We start from the raw sequence: 21,498 nt of genomic DNA on the forward strand, positions 1-21,498 counted from the left end.
TCGATGTGGATGCCTGGCTGTATTTCCCAGGCTTCAAGGTAGGACAAATTCATTTCTATCTTTCCTTTCTGACTATTGAGTGGCAGTGGCGTTTATTATAAATCGTTGCGGAGTACGGAGTACGATTATTCCTTAAGCCATGCAGTTGGTCGAAACTGTTTCATCTTGCTGTTTTAGTTTTTTTTTTTTTCAGTCAGGGTTCATTAAATATTTGAATGAACTTATCTCTTTTTCCGAATCATTTCGTGTCGCACGAAATCAAATCAAATGGATACCGTACAGCTTTGAGTTGGACGTGTGACAATCCGACGACCTTGTCCATGTTTACTTTTCATGCTGTTCCAAATTTCTTTTACAGCTTTATGTCATCTTGTTTTTTTTTATCCATTACCGTTTTTGCGTTTATTACGATTTTTTTCCCTTTAACGAGTGATTTTACAGCATGTAAAATTTTTAAAAGTGTTGCTTGTAACACAGTGGTCAAGTAATGCTTCGGCGATCCGAGGGTGTCGAGCTCGAATAGCATTTTTATGTTGACCAATAATTTGTTTCCAGCAGCCTTTTTTTTTCTTGATGTGGTTTTTAGAACTGTTAACCAGAGCGTTAACTATTTTTAAAATACAACTCAGAGCTGGTCAGATATTTTTCGATTTCAGGCTTGTATGTTTCCAAGCCGTGATCGTCTAGTGGTTAGGACCCTACGTTGTGGAGTCCAGCAAGACCGTAGTAACCCAGGTTCGAATCCTGGTCACGGCACATTGTTTGCATTCGTTTCAACGATTTATTTATTCCTGCTCCATCACTTTTTTGAGATTCGACCTTACTCGTGATTTAATGGAACACTGTTGATGTCGAGGGAAATAAATGAATCTTGATCAACGCTTGACGTCAACTAAATTGCAAAATTTTCAACGTCCTGTTCGTGAGAGGGTCTGGTGTGGGACGCGCAACTTCTTGTTTGAGATTTTGGTGATTCAGTTCATCCCATGGACTTTCATGTAGTTACTACCTTGGATGCCTTGCATCGTCGTGGGTATTGTAATATCCAAGTTGCTCTTGTTGTTTTCTTTTTATGGACCAATTTTCTGAAACAAATCTCTCGTAATATCCTGCGAGATTTGAATAATTTTGTTTTCAATTAAACTGTTGAGTGGTTCTTGGATTTGATGTATGCGTTCAAATTCCTATTATATTTTACAAACACTGAAACACACAAAGATCTTTCGTTCGCTGATGCGCGTTGTGCACTTCCATTGTTCTACAACGGCAGATTTTGTCGATTAAACATCTTGTCTGCCGAGTAGTAATGTTATCTAGTCAAATATTTGATTCAAATAACAACTACAGACTCGTGACATCTATTAGGGGCCTTTTAAAGCTTTTTTTTTTTTTTTTGTTATCGCATATTTTTTTTTATCAACAAACTTTTTGAAGTTGTTATATAGCGGGAAATCATTACTTAATCAGCTGGCAGTGTGGCGTGCTGCTGTAACCTTGCTTCTGGGGAGCTGAGTTTAGGAATGGTTTATGGCCGAGTTTGCGTGCGAAAGTGCGAGAGACCTAGTTGGTCTATCCGGGAAAGCCACCTGATACCCCTGATGTATTCTTCGAATCCATCTCGGGATGCGCTAGCGTATGCGGCCCAGAATTTAATTCTGTAGTGCCTAATAGGATCAAACCTGAATTTTTCGCCTTTCTTTTATGTTGCACATTTTTAGTCTTTCGATTATTTTTTTTCAGAATCTTATAAGATTTTTCATTTACTTCCGTTCGTGAAATTTTATTTCAGAAAATTAAGCAAAACTTAATTCCGAATCGGGTGTCTGCTAAACGCTACATTATCACACTTCTTTATCAGTTATCATTGCCTAGCTTTGTGGCGACACTTCAAGAAAAAATTTTAATTTGAAAAGTTTTTCTTTTGTTTCAGCCTTAAAATGTGCTATCGTAAAACAAATGCAACACGAAATTCGATTGTTTCAATTATTTTTAATTTTTTCGTGTGGCAAAATCGTTAACGAAAGTTGCAGTCGCAGTTATAGGGTGAGAAAAGTAAAACATAGGGACACACGCACATGTTCTCGTTGTTCAGGTACAAGCAAAAATCGCTTTAATGCAATTACATTATTCATGCTGAACGTATCGTCTTCTTTTTTCCTTCGAATGGTTTCGTGTAGCTGCAGCACGAAACATCAAATGGACTTGCAGTGTTTTTTAATGAAAATAAAACTTCGAGCGACACTAGTGAGAATCGGACACTTTTACCTTGTTTTGTTCCCCCCTCTACCGTTTTTGGAATTTTCAGGAAGAATTTGTTGCATCATTACAACTGATGATCTCCAGATTGGGCCTTTTTTTGTACTAACATTGGGCTTTTTTCCCTGTCTTTTAAAGTTCCCGCAAATAAATATTTTTCTGTTTGCCAATAATTTGTTCATAGCCCCCTTTTTTGCTTTTGCTGAATGTAATTAATGTCAGTTAGTCACAGCATTCGAGATTTTCAAAACAAGACTTTCGTACTACTTTTCTTTCGATTGGGATTTTCCAAGCCGTGATCGTCTAGTGGTTAGGACCCTACGTTGTGGAGTCCAGCAAGACCGTAGTAACCCAGGTTCGAATCCTGGTCACGGCACGCTGTTTTTAGGTGATATCAGACGCTTAAATTTTTAACGTTTTATTTTTCTTTTCGGTGCGGTAATAATCACTCTTTAAAATCACGCGAAATTTGAATCAATTTATACGTTCAAACTTTTATGACATGCCAAATATCTTTCATTCGCTGATGCGGGTCACGCACCTCCATTGTTCTGTTCGCACAGATTTTGTTTTAAAAATTTAACATTTTTTTCTGGCAAGTGGTAATGTATTATCCAGTCAAATATCTGGTTTCTATAACAACCACAGACTCGTATTATCTTTGTGTGGTCTTTTAAAGCTTTATTTATTTATTTTTTTTTTATCCGTCGTGAGCGGCCGTGAGTGTCTACAATGACTCTTCCTTCGTTTTTATCTGCGAGAAATAAACCCTTTTGCAAAATTGTTATATTGCTGGAAATCACTACTGAATCAGCTGGCAGAGTTGGCGTGCTGCTATAACCCTGCTTCTGGGGAGCTGAGTTTAGGAATGATTTATGGCATAGGTAGCGTGTGTAAGTGCGAAAGACGAGATGGTTTGTCCGGGCTGGATGGCCCGATGGCCCCGTCCCAAGTCCTCGATGGCCGACTAGCCGGAATGGAAATGATCTCGGGTCACGCGAACGTATGCTACCGGAAGAGCTTTGACTCGTTCTGAAATGCCTAATAGGATCAAACCTCAATTTTGGTTTTTCTTTTATGTTGCACATTTTTAAACTTACGATTAACTTTTCTCAGAATCTTATAAAATTTTTCATTTACTTCCGTTCACAAATTTTCTTTTAGAAAATTTAGCAAAAATAAAATTCGTAACAAAAAGAATCAGGTGCCCTACTACCTTCTGAGCTTACACTTGATCAGTTTCTACTGCTTATAGTGGAGACATTTCAAGATGAAATTCTAATTTTAAAAGTTTACTTTTGCTTTAGCGTTAAAATTTGCTTTCGTAAAACAAATACGACATGACATTTTCTTCGCCGTTTTTATTATTTTTCGCTGATAGGCTTCAATTGTTCGCTTAGGACAATTTTTTTTTTGACAAAACCTTAATCACCACAACATTTACTGCAACTCATCTAATAGTAAAGAAAAAATATATATTTCCAAAATCATGTATTTTTTTTTACACAAAGATATCAGGATAAATGACCTATTTCAGCAATTTCGTCATGTAAGGGCCTTCAAGTTCGTAACCCAATTTTCGGTAATAATTTCGAGTCCCAACTCCGGAGATAACGGCAATTTTGAAGGATTTGTGCTCTTCTTTGGATATGCGAGCCGCTTCCTCCATCAAAAGTGTTCCGAAACCCTGGTGTTGAAATTTTCTCGGGTCTCTGCCACTAACCGGTACAACACTGCCATAAACGTGTAGCTCTCGAACAATTGATACTCCTCCTTGTAACTCGGGGCGGAAAGCTTGTGGCGAACACTTGCGTAGTCGTAGCAACCCGATCAAAATATCTTTTTCTGGATCTTCATACGAAAGGAACGTCTCCCATCCACCATTAGCGACGTAGTCTCGACGAATCAATTCGACCTAATCAGATTTGGAAATGTTGTAAATTCAGTTCTTTTTTCTTTTGCGATGGCTGCAGAGTTAAAGATTTAATATACTTACTTCATAAGGACGGACTTTATGATGCACTTCTTGAATTCCTACTTCTCTAGTCCTGACATCTCTGCAATCGATTCCAAATTCGACCATCCTCGCTAATGCCAATTCGCGAAGGTTACCGTTTTCTACTCCAGAGCTATACGGGGGGGGGGGATTCCATTAAAGTTTAATTTCTACGTAAAACTAGCAATGAATTACAATTTGGGTAACCTACCTTACAAGTGGCATAGGAATATCTCTTTGTACTCGGTAAATTCGGGTCCACGGGGGTACCAATGCCAAAATTTTTGCTACGAGGTCGACTAAAACATTCGGATGATAGGATCGGTAACGGCCTGTTTTCCAGAGCTAAAATAAAATTTGTTTATGTACTTTTACGACCATTAACTGCATTTAATTGAAAGTTACCTCGTACAGACCAGTTCCTCGAATAACCAGTGTAGGATAAATTTTTAATCCATCAGCTCTAAACAGAGGATTCTCAAAAAATTCCTGAAAAGTAAACAACCGATTTTCAGAAATTTTTAAAAATCATGTAAAGTAAAAAAGGGAATCTTACAATGAATTGATCAATATCTCTTTCTAAACCGATGTTTGGCAAATCTGGCATCATGTGAGAAACAATTTTGAAACCAGAATCTTTTCCCAAATGAAAACTTTCACACACAGCCTTAACGGTGTGGCCTCGGTTTGTGTCTCGCGCTATGTCTTCGTAAACCTGATGTAAAGCTAGTTAATAATGACCATCTCTGAAATTCAATTTTGAGCTTGATTACCGACTGAACCCCAATTTCCAATCGCGTGCAGCCATATTTCAACATATCAGACTGGTGTCGTTTCAAACAGTAATCGGGTCGTGTTTCGATCGTGATTCCGATGCATTTGGTCAGGCTTCTTTCAGAATATTCCACAGCCTTGGAATAAAAAAAAAAAAAATCAACCAATGTTTAGGTTTTCTAAAGGAAAAGGGAAATTTTCCGCACCTGATTCACATCACTGCTAGTATGACCCGATAGAGCGTCATGCAAGTTTCTGATGAAATAATCCCTGTAATCTTCCGGAAGCGACATGAAAGTTCCTCCCATTACTATGAACTCTACCTTGTCCACACTATGGCCAAGCTGCTTCAGCTGTAACGCAAATTAAAACACATTGTTATCAGAAGCAATGATTGGTAAAAATCGACGAAATTCAATGCTTACCTGTTCAACTCTTTGTCGTGTTTGAAGATACGGGTTGTACCTGCAAATATATTTTTTTAAATGAATGCTTTCCAATAATAGTAAAATTTAGAAAAAAAAAATAACCTGGCTCTGATGGCACGCATAGAGGTTGGCTCGTAACCAGTGTAGGATTGAGTAGAATATTCAAAGTCTGAATCAGGTCCTCCAGGACAGTACACACATATGTTTCCAGTCATGTTAATGTGAGGACATCGGTGAGGCTTACACATGACAGCGACAACAGCAATCTAAAAAAGCAATTGTGTGGATCTCATAAAAATTGTAGAAATTGTGTTTTAAAAATGTCTCGTACCCCACTAGCTGTTCGAATTGGTTTGGCTTTCAATTTGGGAACCAAAATTTTCCTGTGTTCAAGGGGTACTGCAGCGATGATGTCAACCAACTGGAGAAGGGAGAAACGAGTAAAATTACCAAACATACTTGCAAAGTTTGTTGACATACCTTTGGTGTAGATGGCAAACCATACTTGGAAGAAATCTGTGTCTTGATCTTATTAAGATTGAGATCTTTTCCACTCTCATGAGCTTTTAATAGTTCTTGGATAATGTCACTGATTGCCAGAACAGACAATTCAATGAGCGAAAACTTGGAATATTCAGCTGGAGGCATATTGATTTAGTGATTATTAACACACTCAATTGTGACTTTTGTAATTTGTTTTTCGTTCTTGTCGATGATGAAACAAAACAGCATGAAAACAGTAAAGGGGCAATAGCCTAGCAGACAATGAAATCTGGACACATGTGGAGTCGGAACTATTCCGCTTGGCGCTGCCGTAGCTTTTGGAAGGATAGGGATCGGCCACATAGTAAAAAAAAAAGATTGCGCGAAGTTTAAAATTGATCGTAATTTTGCTTTTACAAATCTCTCACAATTTGTTTTTCTGATGAGCACCATTTTCTATATTGTACTAAATTGCTTCAAGAGCTCATTTAAACTTAGTACGATTTTATTGGCTTTGATTTTAACCTTTGGCAAAAAAAAATTTTCCAATTAAATTATACGGGGTATAATTTAAAGTTTTAACATATTTCATTTCAAAACGAAGGAATAAAAGCTTAAAAGTTTTCTGGAATTTTTTAGATGAACGTAAAATGATTTCGAAAATATTGATCGCTAGATGACGTTTGCTTGCGTCGCTTTTCCTCCTCCGATGAAAAGCTGTTTGACTGGATTTTTTTTTATATTATTCGGAACTGGGGTGAGGGATAAAAAGGGGGAGGGGAGAAACCGGGAGAGGAGGGTGGGGGGACGCTATGCGAAACGACGCTCAGCGTCTCTCGTGTTTTTACGATTGCGCGCACCGAAAAAGCTCCGGGAGCTTTATTCGCAAAGTCTCGTGTGTGACAGCGCATCGCAGCCTGTTCCCGGTTTGGATTGATGGCCGATAATAATTCAGATGAAAGGCGACTGGACCCCCGTATTTATTACGACCTGCCATTAAATTCTCTCAAACCCTCGGTCCCTTTTTTTTCTTCTTCTTCATTTTATTGGATTCAAGATTCAGCTCTCTCTCTCTCACCCTCCGCGATGGGGGTGATGCCGTGATGGAGAGGAGATATATCTCAGCTCTTCACATCAGGTCCATCATCAATTTATAGCAACAGATTGCGTGAGAATTCACGTTGCCATGGACGCTATTGCGCCAAAAGGGATGAAGTAATAGTAGTCATCTTGGCTACACAATGCGGTCTTGATGCTTCAACTTTATAGAGAGTGAAGGGTAAAAAATAAATCGACGAGGAAGACGGAGGAAGAACTCATTTCATTTCCGGCTTTCGACGAAGCACGCGCTGCCCGCGCTCGCACTTTTTACGACGTATTCAATCCCGTTGACTTTTACGAGCCCAGGAGAGTTTTGTTACGTTTTACACTGGATGCGAGGATGGCTACTATTTCGTTGCTGTTTTTTACTTTTTTTTCCGTCTTTTTTCTTTCCTTTCGCCCCTGTCTGTATGTTGTGGGGGGTTTGTTGTTTGTGTGTGTCTCCCGACAACACACACACAAACACACCACACACTCCCCTGGACAGAAAAAAAACACGTGTTTTTATGGATTTCAATCGAGTCTTATTCAAAGGTCCTTTTTTTCGTCCTTATGCTTTCCCCTAATCTCAGCCGATCAAAACCCATCGTAAAGACATTATGACCTCGTCAAACCCTCCAGAGCGGATATCCCTTTCACTAAAAATTTATGTGTTAAAGTATAGAAAAGGTTTTTTTTTTTGCGCGAAAAAACGATGAACGTGGGATCCGTTTGCGTCTCGTTTTGTTGCTCTGATTTGATAGTCTTTTACTCTTCTCTCGTCTCCTAGCGCTGTACTGTGTGTACGCTAGACTATTGTGCGTCTACTGATATGTCTGATATAACCCGGACAATGTATTCAAGGAATGGCGTCCCGAATGTTTTTGTGTCTGTGCTGTGTGTGTCTACAAACGATCGGCGCTCCTCTTTCATTGAGCGGGTCCGTTAGGGTTTAGTGTTGTGCTTTGACAAAAGATGCGTGTAACTATTACAGCAGGCGCGCAGCATCACGAGGAGAATAATAAGAATTCTTATCTCTGAGAAAGTGAACTGATGGCACCCAAACAAAACGACGCCGGGGCGATATATAACGAAGTTATAAAAAAAAATAAATAAAATGTTTGTGTGTGTGTGTACGTGTCTGTCGCAAGATGTCGACCGTCCGAGATCAAAACACAGCGATTAAGCGAGTTTTCACTGTGGCGGCATCAGAGATGTACACACACTAGAGACGCTCCCAATAACATTAGCATAAAATGCAAATCGACACAAGAAAAGTTTGGTATTGGTTCTTGTTTTTGCTCAATGCTCACGTACAAAGTTGGCCATCTGCGACGACTTTGTACGAAAAACAACCTCCTCCCCATTTGAGCGTATTGGAAGGTATACAGACATACGTATACGTACGAGTATAGCTAGAGAGAGAGATTGGGTTGATATCAATCGACCATGTCGACTGTAATATTTGATCAAAGTAACGAGCTAATGGAAAACACAGAGACTGACATAGTCTCTGTGACAGTCTTTGACAAACAAGAACCAGCGCGAGGGTATATAACAAGGTATAATCCCGACGAATGCAAACATGGGACAACAACGCTATATACGTATATCTAACCATAGGCAGGAAAGTGGAAAGGGAAGGGGGGGATGGGATGGGAAGGGGGGTTGGTAGAAAGAGAGGGAGTGCGGTAATCACCGGGATGGCGTTCAACATCTGACAGTTTGAGTCGCCAAGGCAGAGCTAGAGAGAGAGTCTGCAGGTTGGAATTCCCCAGACAGTAGCTTCATCGACGATATCTAGAGAGAGGGGAATGAAAGTGTACGCGAGACGAGAGACATAGTGCGCATAACAGTTTGACGGGATCGTTTGGGCAAATAACAGTCTGAAAGGAAGCGTCGCGACGTCTAAACATGGGCCAAGAAAAAGGGAAGCGACGCCATTTCAAAACTACGCCAACCATTTGTCTCTCCGTTTCTCTCCGTCTCTCGATCTCTCTCCCCCAAACTGTTTGTACACATTTCCCATGCAAATGTTCATTCGGGCGTGCACTCTCTACCCCCGGCGTCTCTTCACTTTGAAAACTGTCCCGTGAAGACGACGACGACGACGACTAGAGACTTTCCATTACTCTTTTGTCATATCTCATGTGACGTCCAACATCTTTTCCCTTATTTTTATTTCACTCCCAAAAGTTTTTATTGATCCGCTTTCGCCGAGTTCTTTGAAGTTGATAACGGATTGAATTTCAGCTTCATTAAACTTTTCTTTTCTTTTTCTTTTTTGATTCTTTTATCGGAAGATCAGGTTCCTTCTTTTTTTTATTAGTTTCGATTCTCGTTTGACTAAATCCTTTTTTATTTGAATCTTTTTTTACGACAATCAATTTGAGTGAATCAAAAGGAGAGAAATTTGGTTGCGTCATTCAAAATCCGTTCCGTTTTGGTGGCCTCTAATGTGGTATACACGCAAAGGGGTTGAGGCCAATATCAATGACAGGTGATAAATGATGCAATTCGATCAAGTGGCCGATATAGGCGCAGAGACGAGGGCCACTTTGGGTCCGCGCCGATCTTATTATTTAAATCGAGCGCGCCCGGCTCGCGGTCAGATTGGGATACCGGAAAAGGGATCATCATGGCACAAAAGGAGCTCTTGTGTCCACCCACCCAAACTCTTTTCTCCTATAGCTACACAAAAGGATGTTGGGGGGAGGCCAAAGGGAGGGTGTGGATAGAGAAAAAAAGTAAACATTCAACAGCCGACCAAATAACACACACAAAAAAAGAATGAGCGGTTTGACCATTACCGGACCGTGAACGAAAAGAATCGAGTGGTTGAGCCAATAATGATGGGGTGGTGGTCTTGTTTGTATTTGTCGCAGGATCTTTTTTGAGAGTTAGGAGGGTGTCGACTCTCCTATGTAACCCTTTTGTCATGTTAATCTCGATCTCATCTCTCTGACTGACGAGTGAGAGTCTGAGAGCTGGATTCTTATTATTTATTCCGGCCGGAAGTTTCGACGCAGCTTCCGTTTTTTCGTCGCGTGTGTCTGGTGTGTGTTTCACTTGCGTCTCTCTCCCTCGAGTGAATTAATTAAAAACGAACAGAGAGACTCAAATCGAGAAAGTTAATTATGTCTTTCCGGGATCGGCGCCAAGGATCGTTAAGAAACGATCGTAAAGGCAAAAGAAAAAGGTCGTCGTCTCTAGTCTTATATATTTATAATTTATACGCCAGCGTACACCAGGCAGTCGACTGTAATATTTATTAGAAGCGTTTCAGCTCGACTAGTTTTAATTATGGCGCTAAACAGTTTTGCCAATAATCAAGGGATCAGAAAAAGGCTCACAGAGAGTGATATAACGGGCGGGCGGGGTCGGTCGGTCGAGATAGTAAATACAGGCTATATCTATATGTCGGTTGATCCCCATCATCAACGTAGTAGGGCGGTAGGGGGGCAGGTCCAGCAACAGAGGCCAGGAGCTTTTCTTTTTTCGCTCACTGGATCAAATGCCACCGGTCCGGAGAAGCTCGTCATACGTTAAAAGAAAGATAGTGGGCGCCGTAGTCGTAAAAACTGGTGCAGAACTGAAAATATATCAGACATGTCTAAGAGACTTATAGATCCTTGCAATATAAAGCAGCAAGGGCTCCTGCTCCGGCTATGATATACTATTTTCTTGTACACTGCGAAGGTTGTTGATATATCAACTCTTGAAGGGGGTGGGAGGAGGAGTAGCTGAAAAGAAAGGGGGGCAGGGAAGGGATTTAATCGACTGGAATGAGACCAAAAAAAAGGATCGGAGCCAACCGAGTCAATAGAGAGAAGCCAGTCTACTGTAGTAGTGGGTGTGTACAGGCGACCGTTTATGCCTGTCTCAAATGGATCTGCCTCTATCGTTTTCTGTGATGTAATAACTAACTCGTCGTCGTCCCATTCCTATGCCCAACAGCTTTTTCTCTCGATTCAATTACAAATGATATGGCAGCTGGCGGTCGCCAATCAACTATTAGAAGCGTCGATTAGATGAATTTGACCTCGTCGTGTTCTTATGCATCGAATTGCGAGTTCTTTGAAGAAGTCCCTAATGGACTCCGATCTACACCCAATTCTTCTGTTTTTGATAGCGATATTATAGGCTGCGCAGCACTGGAATATCGCTTTAATCTTATCGTCGTAAAAAAGAAAAGGGAAAAAACTAACCCGGAGAGGAATTACGATCGAGGAATATAAGAACGGGGCACGTTTCTAACAAGTTATGGCAGTTGGTGGTGGTGGTCTAGCTGGGGAAAACTATAAAAATGCGATGCATCAGAAACAGATATAGGATTTAATGTCACATCGCATTGCGCTCGGGTTTGATGTCTTTGCGCATGAATACATCAAATGTTCCTGCACTCTCTCTCGGTCTCTCTATGAGCCAGGACGTATTGTGCGCGGGCACATCTACAGCGGGAGGAAAGGCGGATGTACAGGGCCATACATGTCCATCATATATAAAAATGGTTATTGATAAAGCATAATAATAAACCGCCGCAATGTCTAGATAAAACCCAGGAAGAAGGATAGAAAAAGGGAATAATAAAAATAGGAAAAGAAGAAATAGAAGAAGAAAAAAAAGAGACGAGCTTCCATATTGGGCCGGCGACCGTCGTCCGTCTAAGAAAAAGTTGATTGAATCATAGTCGGCACAAGTTCAGTCTCTCTCTATGCGATATAATAAATATATACACGAAGAGGAGGAGGAGGCCACCTCACCCCATCGTCTATGGAGAGAGGGAGGGAGGAGGGCCTAACTATAACGACGGTGACGACGTCGAGCGGCGGGCGGCAGCTTTCTGGCCGTCGCAGAGCCCTGCGACGAGGAGCAATCATCATCGTTTTCTATCCCTCTGTGTATGTTTACTACCCGGTCGTCAAAGTCGAGCGTTATGGCCGCTGCTGAGCGTATTTCTAGAGACGACAATAGGGGCGACCGAGTCCCCACATTGCGCCCAGGCCGCACATGTGGGAAACGGTAGTCCAGTCTATGGACACTATACTATACACTATGTAGAGTGTAGTGTTAGTAGGATCGATTTGGACGACCACCATCAAAGTCGCCATCAACTAAACAAAATAAAGAGGGGGAAGAAGAAGAAGGAGATGGTGCGACGCTATGCATGTTAAGGAGGATGACACTATGGGATAAATTCAAAGTAGGAAAAACTATTTGAACTTTGGCGGTCGTCAAAAATGTGTCCTTTTTTTGAATCGAGCGCCAAAAACTTTTTTCCACCTTCCGACTCGTAAAAAAAGGAGCAGATGAATAACGAATGGAAGAAAGACATTTTTCTTTTTTAAAGGGGGGCACTTTACACTGTAGGGACGTGGACAATGTTTGCTAACGTCCAAGTCAGTCAGTCGAATTTTATAGCCTGTCGATGGGACCTATTTATATGCAACTTAATGGAACGTTGCGAGGAGAGATAGTGTCGAAAAGAACGGCGCACCCATTCTTCTTCTGGTTGCAGCGTCTTGGTGCTGGTGGTGTCAGAATATTTTTACGACTCGATATTTAGTAGAGTATATACCGCCACTTCCCACGACATCTGTACCCTGTCCAAGTTTAACAGTCTGAAATCGATTTTTGTTCGAGTTCATTTTCTCCCGAGTTTTTTTATCACCTACGAATTTAATGATCCACAAATCAGATGTTTCCCAGGTGCTGGCCGAAATGTTTTTTTTTTCCCAGCTCGAGTTGATGATGCGCTCTTTATATTATAGTTGATATTACAACAAATGAATCAGATAGGTGTGAGAGATGTGTGTGTAATCCACTTAGGAGGGAACTTGATTGCTGTCGATCCTGCAGTTGTATATTGAAATCTAAACACTATGTCACACCTCCCAGTGGGAGTGAGGGGGGGGGGGTTGAGCATCTGTCTGTTGAAGAAGAACCATTTATAGCATTTACTAGATAGACAGCAGTGTCAGCGCACTCTTGTTTATTTCAATTCTGAGCTCAACTCCTCCTACTATATTCTCTCGTCGTCAATTGATGGCAGGTTATTTGGTTGCATAACAAGACCCCCGCCTTTTTTTCAAACAAAAAAAGACGCGCCGGTCGCATCATGTTGCTGCGGCGGAATACGTAATCCGGCTGGTCTTGAATAGAAACTGAAAGGGAGCGTTCACAATTCATTAATCATCTGTCAGATGAGAGGCAAAGTTGCGACAGTATTTTCCTCCATTTCTTTTTTCTTTTCTTATACACATCCCACAGACATTGTACACACAGAGAGAGAGAGGGGGAGAAATAAGATTCGCCCTCCTCTGCCTGTCATTCAAAGCCATCGTCTCTCCTTACTATTGCGCGACTTTTTTCCCTGTTTGTTTCCCAAATATATATAAAGACCAAGGGGAGGACTGCTAGGCTGGCTGCTCTTATCCACTTTGTCGTGTTGCGTCTCTCTCTCTGTGGTGACGCGTGGCACAGGATAGACTCATCGACACATGTGTGTGTGCACAGACCTCTTGTAATCTACGCTCTCTACTAGAGAAATCGAAAGTTGAATGAAAAAGAGAACTGGATGAAATAAACATCCGGAATAATACAAGTTTCTAGTGCACAGCCAAAGCGTCTAGATCATTTATTATGTAAAGATGTCAGAGGCTTGAGGAGAGAGAGAGATGGGAAAAAATAGTCTGCGCCGGATCTTATACTATTCCGTTGCTCCCCCCCCCCTTTTCCAATAATGTCAAATCCAATTCTTCCGCTGTTGTTGTGAAACGGAGTTTAGTGCTGAACTTCCGTTCAGGAATTCGATTCAAACTGCAGCCGAGCACATCAACGTTTTCCTTTTTTTTTATTTGACTAAAAACCGACGGTTGGAAATGTCCCAGCCAAAATGTTTACGGTAACTGAAACGAGTTTAAGCAACTTTCAACCTCTGAAAGCTTTTTATTCCCTTTTTCCTCTATTACTATTTAACTACAGTCAAAAATAATAAAACATAACAAAAAGGCTTTTTTTACTTGAGGGCTAATACTTTTGACGAAAAATCTTTTACCTTTCAAAGTATTACAAGTCTCGTCCGTGTATATGCTCATATTCTATTGATATTGAGATAGAAGGACCATTAGATTTATTTTGACTTCCATTAAAGGTCCAATATAAGTCCTCATCCAATTCGATAAAACATTTTTTCCTACTTGATTCTGTCCTCCTCCCCCCCCCCCCCCTCCACCAGAAATCCTAAATTGTCCATTCTCTTCGGTTATAAAGGCCCGTGTTCAACTCGGTATGACTCTCTGTGTGTGCTGCTGTGTCTTATATGTGTTCATAACCGACCGGACACACATTGCCTCACGAGCTTTTCTTCTGGAACAAATAATGCGACTACGTACAGCATAGACCGTCAGACTATATAGTCTCTTTAGCGTTTATTTTTATATTTATTTATTTTTTTGTCTTTTGTGTGTGTGTGTGTGAATGTTTCCGGAACTTTTGTTTGCTGGATATTATAGGCTGGTCATTCTCTCTCTGTCTATGAGCGACTATGTTCTATGTTAGACTATTACGCGTGTATTATTATTGGTGTGGACGCGTATAACTCCATAAAAATGGGACCGACGCCGATCTCAGCTACCAAAAATGGCCCTTTCCGCGTTTCTCTCCTTTTTTTTTCTGTTTGGGGGGTTGTGTTTTTGTACTCCCCCTCCTTTATAGGGCGTGTCTCGATGGATGGATATATATGTATACGGAATGAACTTCCGTCGTGACCGTCGTCGTCGCCCGATCGGAATAAGCCAATCTTGCCCAGAGTTGTCGCAGCAGCAGCTCTTAATATCTATTGATACACATTTTTTGTGTCGGCTGGCCGAGTGTAATATTCCGGTGCGGAAGGAGCTAAAATAGGGACGAAAAAAGCTGCTAAAAAGGGAAGTGAAAAAGTCTAATCCGGAAAGAAGCTCTTTCTCTTTCTTTCTCTCTTTCCCCTTATATAAGAGAAAAAAAGGTTCGCCCGTCGATGGACCATGTCCAGCATCATCATGGAGCCCAAGCTGTCGTCAGAGAGTTCCACCCTGTCACATGTCCTTGCTCACATCCTTTTCTGTTTTGCCTGACGGCCGACGCTCGGCGATTTAGACGGGCCGGCGACAAGCCATGCACTTGTCCGTGTAACAATCTAATGCGCTCAGAGGATAAAGGACAAACACATTGCCCAGTCCAGTCGTCCGGCTGTCGGATTAGCTTCTTCTTTTTCTTTCCTTCGTCGTCCCTCGACGGCGGTTCCCTTTTCTTTTTTCTCTTTCCCCTCCGCGCCCACCAGATCCGCATATTCTCCCGTGTCCAGTTGACTGGAACCGATACTACTCAGTTTGACTTGATAACAATTGAATCGAATGCCGTCAGCAAACACACTGAGGCTCTGCACACCATTTTATTGGATGTTTTTAATGAACTTTTAACGGACTGCGGGATGTTGGCCAACTTCCCAATTGCACGGCGGTTCAGTAGACTGGGCATTCTCTAGCTCGAGTATATATATATCATTTAGATATCCTCGCGCACACGTACACAAACTGTGTATCTTTTACATTGTCCGAAAAACGGAGCGGCGAGATCATAAATCACGGAGATGATCAAGTCCCCTGTTGCGTCACATGATACAGCGAGGCTTATCATAGAATCTGGACCCTATCGAGCTCTGCTCTCTTTATCTCGTTTTCTTTTCTCCATGTCATCAATCGAAAGGGCATCACGGTCCACTGCCACTACGGACAACAACAATCATCAACTTTTCCCTCTTTTGCAGCGGTCATCCCGCAAACATTTGTATCAACAGTTATATAATACCTTTAGACTACATTGCATCGTGTAGTAACAATGGAGATTGAAAACTATTTCCATTCGATTCAAAACCCAAGTGTTTTTCATGTGACTGGGGTGGGTGGGATGGATAATGGCGTCATGATGGATGATTGGCTCTCGATTTCCGCTTTCTGGGATCCTCCTTCTTCATACAGATTGTAGAAATGCTGCATTTGATTCTCCGTTTTGATACGTAATAATATATAGATTTTTTGGGGGTGATCCCTCCCGTCAATGATTTATGTCTTTATAAATCATCAATGCGTAGTCCGCCTACCTCGGCTCGGCGTAGCGCCGTCAGAGACACGCGACCTGTGCAGCACATTCACGGGCGATTTTTTGTGTTGATTCTGGCCATCAATCCGGTGACGCCGTCGATCGACGGAGGATTCCAACAATCGATGATGCCCAAACAAAAAAAGATGGAAATAAAACGGTCCAGTTTTTTATTTTCTTCTTATTTCCAGGGGATATTATATATAAAGACGGGCCAACTCATCGGACGACATGGGGATGTGCATACAGATGTGTGTACGGGCATATAAACGAGTGTTTGTTTGTATTTACCCTCGGCCCCACTTTCGCCCTTCAATCATGACCACTCAATCCTCCCTCTTCTTCGCACACGCGTCCAGCCTAAAAAGGAGAAAATCCCGTTTGGTTATAGACATGCTGGACTAGAGATGGCGCTTATTTCTCCTCCCCATTGATAGTTGTTCGTCCCTTTTTTTCCCCGTCCGTCCGTGTTTTCTGCTCAAGTGAACGCCATCGCTCAAACCGAGCGCACGCTGTCCGTCAGCGCGTTGGCCCCGCTTTGCTGTACAGTAGTTGGTCCCTTTCAAAATGCAATTAACGAATCAATCATCGACCCATTCGTACAGGATATTCCCTCCTTTTGTTGTGTAGGCTGGCCCACGCAACAGTATGTTTCATGCACAATCGAAGGAATCAATCCTCTGGTGATTCCGGCGGATGGCGACAAAAGCCGCGGTCATCCGGTCCGAATAAAAATGTTATGTACCCTATATTCCGGTTATTGTAATTCGTAATGTAATTTTATCTAAACTGGGCGCCAAAGACATGGTATCAACATCAATTGACTTTTCATTGATTAAGTGTCAAACTAATCACTTAAAAAATCACATTGAGATAAATTGAATCGGGGAAATTTGCTGATGTTTTCATTCAAAGAATTTTGTGGGTTCTGGTTCGATATGACTTGCAGTTATGTTTTTGTCGAGATGGATGGGCTGGACACCATAAATAAGTTGACTAATAATAATGTCATGTAGTCGGTTGACTTATTTTGCGGTTGCGTAGGAGAGCGAAAGGGTTAGCTAGCTACGTTACATATTGCCGGCTTTTAATGAAATTGGTCTCCGATCTAGTGTCTTGCGTTGCCCGGCAGCAAGGCAATAACAAATCGTCTTTTTATAGACGCTGTGGCACTAAGCCCTAATGAGTTAAGTGATGGATGTGGTCCCTGGGTATTGATGCGTCGTATTGTTGTGGGCTCGCCCTCGAAAACAGCACTCGATAAGTGGACCGGACAATACAATAACCGCCACCAGCCAACGGGTTAGATTTGCCCTTTGGATGGATTCCCAGTCTCGATCATGTTGAACAAGAGTGTAGTAGGGGTCCAACCGCGAATTGTTTGGACATTAGACGACATCAAAACCAAAGAACTGGAAGCCATGGAAAAGGAAGAGGAAGAAAATGACAAGTGGATGGAATTCGCTGGACGGTCCACTTGCGCCGCAGTGGTCCATTTGGGCGAGAAATCGCAGCCGCTGCCGGTGAAAACCGTTTGGCGGATCACCTTGATCGTCGGGGTCATCCTGACGATTGCCTCCACTTACTTTTCGGCTTCGTCCTTCCTGAACTTCTCCGGCAATAGCGAAATGATGCTGCAAACCGATTCCGACAGCTGGATCGAACATCCCAACTACCACATTTGCACGTCCAACACTTTCAATCTGACTATCCTCAAAGGTTTGATTGATTGTGTTGATTATAGAAATTTTATTTTTGAATTAATTTTAGTTTTATTTTGGGAGACAGAGTTGGGATTCGTCGATCCTGAAATGATTTCCTATTTGCTACTGACGACGTCCTTGTTTGTCGTCTCTCCTGCCCTCCTGCAGAACGTGGACAGACAGCGCCAGTTGGAGATGAAATTTAACAAAATTATGGAACAAAATGGAATCGAAGATGTCGCCGAAATCCTCCAACGAGCCGTGCTCCAGTAAATTTGATTGGTTTTTCGTTCAAAGGCCGATTGGCAATAATTGGAATTTTTTAGGTGTGAAGATATCATTGCCGGTTGCATTTCACCCAGCGTTTACATTGACGGTGCTGACTGTTGCAAGACATATTTCCCGATGGGAAGTTTCGCGTCATCGACAGGAGCTTGCGTCACCACCTTTTCTGCCCCACCCATTATTCAGGTCTATTTAAATTACGTCCTTAATTAATTACATTAACTAATTTTAAAATTTTTTAATTATTTTTTGAAGCGGATCCCGTCAATTGGATTCGGATTTGTTGTCCTCGTCAAGGATTCACGGGATTCCAGCGGTAAGAAATTCATTCTTTCCTTTTTAGCCAATGAGTAGTATTAATAACATTTTAATTCCGCAGCGCTGGATAATTCGATAATCAATCCGATCATGGCCAACCAGAAGGGAGTCATCTTTACAGCTGCCGACAAGTGGACTGATCCGATGGTGGCTTTGTTTCAAGACCGGCACTACACTCGCGTTGGACTGTGGACCTCCATCGCCATCTCCAGAACAACAGTAAGACCCCACCATCTTTTTTTTATGCTAAATTATTTCAATCGCCTGATGCTCTGTCGTGCGAGCGCAGGTTAACGACGAGGAAATTATGCAATCGTTGATATCTCGTAAAATTTGCGCCCAACGTGATGCGCAAAACACTTTCCTTCATTTGGTGCCGGGTTTCGTCAACTATACGGAAAACAACTGCGTTTATGCTAACCGTCAGCAAAGAATTGTCGACGCATCCAAATGTCACCTCTACTTTTTGCCATACAAAGGTTAAACGTTTGGTTAACTACAATTTTGAATTGTAGACACCCTATAGGGGAATTGGTATGTTTCAGGTGATTTACCATCGTGTCGTCCGCAGCAAATATTAGAATTCGTGCACAAGGTTATAATCGGCGGGGAAACGTACTTGAATCCGGTTTTTCGATACTTCCCTGGTAAAAAAAAAAAGTTAATTTTTAAAATTACTGAAAATCTTAGTTTTCTGAGACCGATTTGTAACATGAGTTTAATCATATTTGCGTTTAAGGATGCGTCAGTGAATGTTGGAGGGAAACTTACCAATTCTCGACTAGTTACGCTGATTTGCAACTGGCTTCCAATTTCCAATTCGGCAATTGGACCATCACGCCTAATCAAAGGTAGAATCCACCTTAACACTGCGTTCAAATGTTGATACAAATGGTGTTTGCCTTTTTATTCCAGCAAGCAATTGGCGGTGCTTAATTTTTTTTATCCGACATTCACTCAAAATTTGTTGGTTAATCATTATCCTACCATTAACCAAGGACTTGGTAGGACCTAGAACTTGAAAGTCAAATTTCAAAGAAACGTAAATTCATGCGATTTTCAATTTGTTTTTAAAGGAATTGTGGGCGGTAACTTGGGCCTATTTCTGGGTGCCAGCATGGTGACCGTTATCGAAGTGGTGGTCTTCGTCTTCACCTACTTCTGCCCATCCAAATGGACTCGCTATTAATTCAAATATTGGGCAATCCAATATTTTTCATTGTGGCACAGTCCTGTAGTCAGTTTCGTAATTTGAAACCGATCGGTTTTCTCTAAAAACCGATATCATTTAGATAGGATTAAAGTTTGTGTCTAAAAATGAAACTATTGATTTGCATTGATAAAAAATGCAAATATTCAGTTTTGAAAATGATATAGTGTCAAGGCAATCACTTAGTTCAGACGATGAATGCGTTGACTCGACACATTTGCTGATGTTTTTATTTGCTTGACGGGAATTTACTGTGCAATTGCAGAAGTAGACGAATATGTGGACTGGACATTAGCCTAGAAATTGTCTGAATAATAACGTCTCTTTATTCTGATGACTTTTGCTATTCGTGGGAAGTCCAAAAAAGGGTTTGGGTACCATTTTCAACATTGCCAGTCGTCTCTTAATGTTCGCGCATGATTCATGGACTTGAAATTTTCATAAAATACCGGGTAATTTTCAAAACACAGCACGCTATAGTTTCTAATGGATTAAGTTCTAGCGGATAACTCGTGCGTGATGTATCGAAACCGCTTAATCGTCGGCTGGGAATCGAATAAGCTTATCCGCAAAACGTCCAGTTCGTGTTTATTCTTGAGCGGCAGCCAGTCTCGAACATGATGAAGAGGAGAATAGTAGTAGCCCCTCGAAGAATTGTCTGGACATTAGACTGCCAACCATCCCAAGTGTTTGTCATGCCGAAAAGAAAAGAAAAGAAACGATGCGAAAAGTGGAGGAAATTCGCTGGTCGGTCCACTTGCGCCGCAGTGGCTCATCTGGGCGAGGAATCGCATCCGCTGCCGGTCAAAATCGTTTGGCGGATCACCTTGATCGTGGGAATATTCCTGACGACTGTTTCCACTTACTTCTCCGCTTCGTCTTTCGTGAACTTTGCCGGAAATAGCGAAATGGTGTTGCAGGCCAATTCCGACAGCTGGATCGAACATCCCAATTACCACATTTGCACGTCCAATACTTTCAATTCGACCATCCTCAAAGGTTTGATGGTCTGAATCGACTTTTTGTGTGTAAGAAAACCTTTTTGATTGGCATTGAATTTCAAGCGCAGAAATGGGATTCGTCGATGCCGAAATGGTTTCCTATTTGATACTGACGACATCGGTCTTTATCGTGTCGCCGGCTCTGGTTGACGACGTGGCACGACAACGCCAGCTGGAAATTAAATTTAACAAGATACTCGCCGATAAAGGCATCAAAGATGTCAAGGAAATCTTTCAACAGGCAGTACTCAAGTAAATTTCCGTCCACCATTTGTTTTCTTCAATAATTTCTTGTAATTTTTTAAAATTCAATGTGTTAGATGCGAAGACATCATCGCCGGTTGCATCTCACCCGGCGTTTACGTTGACGGTGTCGATTGTTGCGCCAAATATTTCCCGACGGGGAGTTTTGCGTCATCTACAGGAGCTTGCGTCACCACCTTCTCTACCCCACCCATTATTCAGGTAATTATTCTTTTTAGTTGTATTCTGGTTTATAATTCTATTATTTTTGTTGTTTCAAACTTGTGTCGAAGAGTATCCCGTCCATTGGATTCGGTTTCGTCGTTCTTGTCAGGGATTCACGGGATGCAAGCGGTTTGTATGATCCTTTAATCTTAAATGAGTAATCGATGATTATCTTTCACTCAATCAATTTGTAGCTCTGGATAATTCCATCATCAACCCGATTACGGCCAATCAGAAGGGAGTGGCATTTTCCGTGTCGGACAAATGGACCGATCCTACCGTGGCGATACATTTGGGCAAACATTACACCCGTATTGGCATCTGGACCTCCGTAGCACTTTCCAGAAAAACTGTAACA

General features: G+C 41.7%; 2 protein-coding genes and 2 non-coding genes across 4 annotated transcripts; 3 read left to right on the forward strand and 1 right to left on the reverse strand.

Annotated features, from left to right (window-relative positions):
• Positions 1-672: 672 nt before the first annotated feature.
• Trnah-gug lies at positions 673-756 on the forward strand. Its single transcript is given in 2 exon segments — positions 673-709; positions 722-756. It is a non-coding gene; the product is annotated as a tRNA-His (tRNA).
• Positions 757-2,548: 1,792 nt separating this feature from the next.
• Trnah-gug lies at positions 2,549-2,632 on the forward strand. Its single transcript is given in 2 exon segments — positions 2,549-2,585; positions 2,598-2,632. It is a non-coding gene; the product is annotated as a tRNA-His (tRNA).
• A 1,098-nt stretch (positions 2,633-3,730) lies between these two features.
• LOC124190010 (elongator complex protein 3) lies at positions 3,731-6,272 on the reverse strand. The gene is made up of 11 exons (XM_046582523.1): positions 5,935-6,272; positions 5,786-5,875; positions 5,557-5,720; positions 5,452-5,491; positions 5,233-5,379; positions 5,026-5,163; positions 4,809-4,967; positions 4,658-4,741; positions 4,464-4,597; positions 4,253-4,385; positions 3,731-4,171 (listed from the first exon to the last, which is right to left on the reverse strand). The coding sequence occupies exons 1-11, from the start codon at positions 6,100-6,102 to the stop codon at positions 3,785-3,787; spliced, it is 1,644 nt and encodes a 547-aa protein (XP_046438479.1). The 5' UTR covers positions 6,103-6,272; the 3' UTR covers positions 3,731-3,784.
• An 11,678-nt stretch (positions 6,273-17,950) lies between these two features.
• LOC124190209 lies at positions 17,951-19,935 on the forward strand. Its single transcript, XM_046582781.1, has 9 exons — positions 17,951-18,127; positions 18,185-18,329; positions 18,399-18,459; positions 18,523-18,680; positions 18,751-18,940; positions 19,007-19,108; positions 19,201-19,312; positions 19,377-19,465; positions 19,538-19,935. The coding sequence occupies exons 1-9, from the start codon at positions 17,967-17,969 to the stop codon at positions 19,648-19,650; spliced, it is 1,131 nt and encodes a 376-aa protein (XP_046438737.1). The 5' UTR covers positions 17,951-17,966; the 3' UTR covers positions 19,651-19,935.
• Positions 19,936-21,498: the final 1,563 nt, after the last annotated feature.

Source organism: Daphnia pulex, chromosome 3 (genome assembly GCF_021134715.1).
Source record: "Daphnia pulex isolate KAP4 chromosome 3, ASM2113471v1".
Taxonomy (NCBI): Eukaryota; Metazoa; Arthropoda; class Branchiopoda; order Diplostraca; family Daphniidae; genus Daphnia; species Daphnia pulex.